General features: G+C 53.3%; 1 protein-coding gene across 1 annotated transcript; it reads right to left on the bottom strand.

Annotated features, from left to right (window-relative positions):
* Nucleotides 1-865: 865 nt before the first annotated feature.
* LTHEOB_2896 (FluG family protein) lies at nt 866-2,311 on the bottom strand (the record flags this gene model as incomplete). The annotated part of the gene is made up of 1 exon (XM_035511758.1): nt 866-2,311. The coding sequence occupies one exon, from the start codon at nt 2,309-2,311 to the stop codon at nt 866-868; it is 1,446 nt and encodes a 481-aa protein (XP_035363622.1).
* Between the last annotated feature and the right edge of the window lie 2,463 nt (nt 2,312-4,774).

The raw sequence follows: 4,774 nt of genomic DNA, 5'->3' as shown, positions 1-4,774 counted from the left end.
TTATCCAGATACCAGTGAGCCGCACTACCATTTTTTTCCTTTGGTTTCTCCTTCCTCAGCAACTTTTTCTTTGGCGAACCCGAGCAAATAAGGTAGCACTGATTGAGGTCCCGTCACTTCAGCCGCATGCCATCCAGTCTGGGGCTCGAGCAGTTCCACAGGCACCTCTACTTTCGTCACTCGATCAAACAGCACCATAATACGCTCTCTTCGCAATCAACCATCCCCACAAAACTGAGGAGAGACTCCAGGAACATTCCAATATACACAATTGAAATTCTTTACAACAGTGAGATTTTCGATAAACCAGGGAAACCAGGATCAGGCAGAAGAGCTCCTGATTCGACTCTTCCACTACTGCCATTTCTTCCGAGGTCGAGTGCCACAACAGGCACAGATTTCCCCATGGGTGGTGGTCCCGCGAAAACCATCACAAGTCGCCACTGAAAGAGCCCAGGCGTAAATCACTTCCATAACATGTCCATCGAAAGTGTCGGCGAGACTTCCAACACGGTAGGGTTGCATGGACAGCTTTGGCAAGGCTCAATGCCAAGCTATGCATACACTGCAATATCTTGGTACATACGCCGATGTTGAGGGGGAGCAAAGTGATCAGCACCAATGAAGGCGCTTGAGAAGCCCACGATGGTCGGCCAACCTGACGTAGCAGTCGCACATGTACGTGAGCTGATCTCCAGATATCTAGCCGCATTTCCAGCTACTTCTGCCGACTGGCTCGCTGAAGCTGGGCGCGCCGATCCCGTATCGCTAACGTCGTACAGAACCACAACATCAAGCATCGGCCCGCACCGCTAGATTGTAGTAGGGAGTAGATACGATGGAAAAGATGCATCGATCCGTATTGCTAGTACCTACTGAGCAGCAAAGCATGCCTCTCCCCGGGCTCCATCCCTCGCAAGTGCGCATTCCACCCCGTCGTCAGCGCCGCATACGGCTTGACGATCTGCGGCCCCAGCCTATCGTAGAGCGCTGTATCCCTCGCCAAGGCGTCGATGCTCTCCTCAACACTCTGCGGGATCCGCGTCGTGATACCCGCCTTTTCCCGCTGCGCCTGCGACAGCTGCGCCGCGCCCTCGACAGGACACTCCGCCGGCAACTCCATCCCGCGCTCCAGCCCGTCCAAGCCCGCGGCCAGCATCGCCGCCATCACCAAGTACGGATTCGCCGTCCCGCAGACGCTCCGGACCTCGAACCGCGCCCGCGTGATCCTCCGCAGCGGCGTCTCGCGGTTCTGCGTGCCCCAACAAACCCATTCCCCGCAGCTGTGCATGCCCGCCTTGACCCTCTCATAACTCGCATCGAGCGGCAGCGCGAAGGCCGAGATGGCCGGCAAATGCGCGAGGATCCCGCCGAAGAAGGCCGCCGCCGTCTCCTCGTCCTCGACCTCGCCGTCGCCCTCGGCCGGCCCGTTCGCCGAGAGATGCACGTGGGCCCCCGTGCCGTGCTGATCCGGATGCGGTCGCGGGTGGAATGTGGCGGCGAGGCCATATTTCGCTGCCGTGGCGGCGATGATTTCGCGCGCCGCGACCAGCCCGTCGACGGCCTGCAGCGGCGGCTGGGGGCCGAGCACGAACTCCCACTGGCCCGGCGCGGCCTCGGCGTGGAACTGGTGCAGGTCGACGACTCCGGGGCCGGCGTCGCCCAAGGCCTGGGCGATGGCTTCGATGGCGTCCAGCATCGCTGCGTCCGCCGCCGTCATGGTGCTCCAGCCGTGCTGCTGGTGCTGCTGCTGGTGGTGGTCCAGCCTGCTGCTGCTGCTGTCCGTCGTCGTCGTCGTCGCCGGGGTGAGCACGACCTCGATCTCGAAACCGGCCAGCACTCGGATGCCGCGTTGGGCGAGGAGCTGCGAGCAGAGGTCGCGGATCTTGCTCCGCGGGCACTCGGGCACCGCCGCGCCGCGAGAGTCGACCCAGGACGTCATCACCTCCAGTCGGTGCGCGCTGCTGCTGCTGCTGCTGGCGGCGGCTGCTGATGCTTGGGGGTACGCGGTCGCGAGTTCTGGCTTCAGGTAGATGGCCCCCGTCAAGTTTGCTGCGACGTGGCCGTGGCGCGTCATGGTTGTGACGAGCAGGGGCACCTGCACCATCTCTCCTCGAGCCATCATGGCGACGAATCGCGCCACCGGCAGCATCCGCACCAGGTACAGGCCGTTGTATGGCATGAACCGCAGCCAGACGTATTTGACTTCGGGTGCTAGGCGGAGCTGGGTTCCGTTTGCTTTTTTTTTCAGGCGGTCGTTAGCAGGAGTGCCGAGTTTGAAAGGGATCAAGCACTTCTTACTCTTCTCCATGGCGGAAATTCTCTTCCGAGCTAAGTCGTGTAGGTGATATGATCTAGTCTTTGAGTTGATGGCTGCTTTGCAATTCAGCACAGCAATATATATTCCTATGGATAATCTGTTCCGTCTGTCCCGATCGTCAACTGCAATCTACATGCACGATTATCGTGCAGTGCATGGCATTTCATGATACACAAGATATTCAATAATGTAGGCGTAGCTTATGTTGTACAACAATAGGTTGAATCTACGAAACCCGAAGATCGGCAGGTTGTAGTGGTTCATCTCATGCATTAGAGGATTTCCTCCGCAGATCCACTACCACCTCCACTTCCACCTCCACTCGGTCTAGCTCTTTCCAAATTTAGAAATACAGCCCCCTCTCGCAGCCGATGGCTAGCGCGAAGAATAGCAGGGCTTTAGAACATAGCGTAACTATTCCCCAGCTGTGCCTTAAAAAAAATAACATATGTGTGTAGTTGAAGCCATCGTCCAGACGAGAATGTGGAGTTAAAATCATACATACGCGTCTGGACCATAGCTTCACTTACCCATCCCATGGGCAAAAAACAAATCTACGCTAGCTATCGGCCGCAGGAGAGGAATGTATGCTGAATTCCAACCCTTGCTAATAGCTAACTACTCATGGTGTTGGATTTCTCGACCAATAGATAAGCTTCGATAAGAGCCTATGGACATGGTCATGGTAGTAGATCTGCAGGGCGGAGGAGATAATTCGACCTCTCGCTACTACTGGCTCTTCATACGACCAATGGCAAATAGTGGCTACATTTGAACCAAGGAAGGTGGGGTATACTCAAGGCTGATGCGCTGGCCTTCCCTTTTGCGATTCGCGCATAAATACGGGCCGCAAGTGTTTCACTTCAGCTGAAAAACTTCCACGGAGCTTGGATCTTTTAAAATCAACATTTTCGCCATTTCTGTCTCATTACCCCTCCCCAAACAGTTACTTCTTGTTCCACTCTTGGCAGCTCCATATTCTTCATTTGACTGTGAATAGCCTGATCATCTGCAATTCGTCATGTTCCGTTACTTACTTCGAGAATTTCACGGCCTGCTTTGGTGCTACATCGAGGCGCTGATACGGTTTTTCGCCGCCATCATTGTGGTAAGCTGGTACTTACTAATAGACGGGAAAGATCACGTTGTAATGATATCCGTAGGATTGTTTTCTTCCACCATTCAAGCACCAACGCCTTCAACAAAACGACAAGTTTTTCAGACTCGTGACAATTGAGCCGCGTAAATGGGACTTCTTGATCCGCTGCTCTGTTGAAGAGGTAGAGATTGATAAGAAGATCAAATACGAGGCTCTATCATACACCTGGTACATCGACAGAGACATGGGAAGCCCCATTAAAGGACGAATGCGGACAATAATCTGTAACGGAAAAAGGCTCAAAATACACCAGAATCTATACAATGCGTTGCTACAGCTACGAAAGATGAATAGAGGCCACCGAATCTGGATCGACGCCATTTGTATTGACCAAGCAGATGGCAAGAACATGAGCGATGAAGAAACAAAAGAAAGGAGGGAAGAGAAGAGTGCACAAGTCAGAATGATGAAAGCCATATTTGGCTCTGCCACAACAGTCATTGTTTGGTTGGGAAGATCTACCATCGTTACCAGCATGGCTGTAACGTGGGTACGATACTGGGTTATGTCATTGTCAGAACCAGAAAAGCACAAGCTCTTGGCGTCATATCGGGAGTTTGCGAAGAATCCTCGCAACTACAAAGCAGGTTTTCACCTCTTGAAGAACTGCTGGTACATTCCGGCTTTTCACTGGATATTCGGCCGGGGTTTCTTCGAGCGCGTGTAGACGTTGCAAGAGGTGGTTCTGGCGAAAGAGATGGTCTTTCTATTGGGCGATCAAGAACTCCCCATCCTCGAGCTGGCCAGTAAACTTGAGTCCACAGAACTTAGTTACAAAAGGGCCGAATCGCACAAGAATGGCCCGGATCTGCTTGCTACTTCTTTCAGCCTAGCACTGTGCAACCTCAAGTTTGCACATGACACCAGACAACAATTTCTAGACGGCACACCATGTCCTCTGGAAGACGCCATCGAAGAAATCAGAAGACGGAAAACTACCAAGGCTCACGACAAATTCTTCTCTGTTGTATCAATCTCTCCTCCGATGGGATATAAAATAGACTATAAAAGGCCGATTATTGATGTCTATTGCGACTGCGCCGCGCAACTCCTTCAAGGCCCCACCGGCATTCAGCTCCTCTCACTTGTTGGCCAATTGAGATACGGGTGTACAAGTCACTCCAAGTTTCCAGTCGCCACTACCAAACGATTGATGAAGAACATCGACTTGATCCCAGAACTGCCATCTTGGGTACCAGATCTCATCACCGAAATTCGGCCAACTCCCTTCCGCCACCTTCTATGGCAGACCAGCGCTGATTACTTCAAATCAACTAAATCAATGGGGGCTGAGT

This window comes from Lasiodiplodia theobromae (genome assembly GCF_012971845.1).
Source record: "Lasiodiplodia theobromae strain AM2As chromosome Unknown scaffold_7, whole genome shotgun sequence".
In the NCBI taxonomy this organism is placed as follows: Eukaryota; Fungi; Ascomycota; class Dothideomycetes; order Botryosphaeriales; family Botryosphaeriaceae; genus Lasiodiplodia; species Lasiodiplodia theobromae.
Note: the sequence above shows the minus strand (reverse complement) of the source record. Positions and strands in the feature narration are given on the sequence as shown.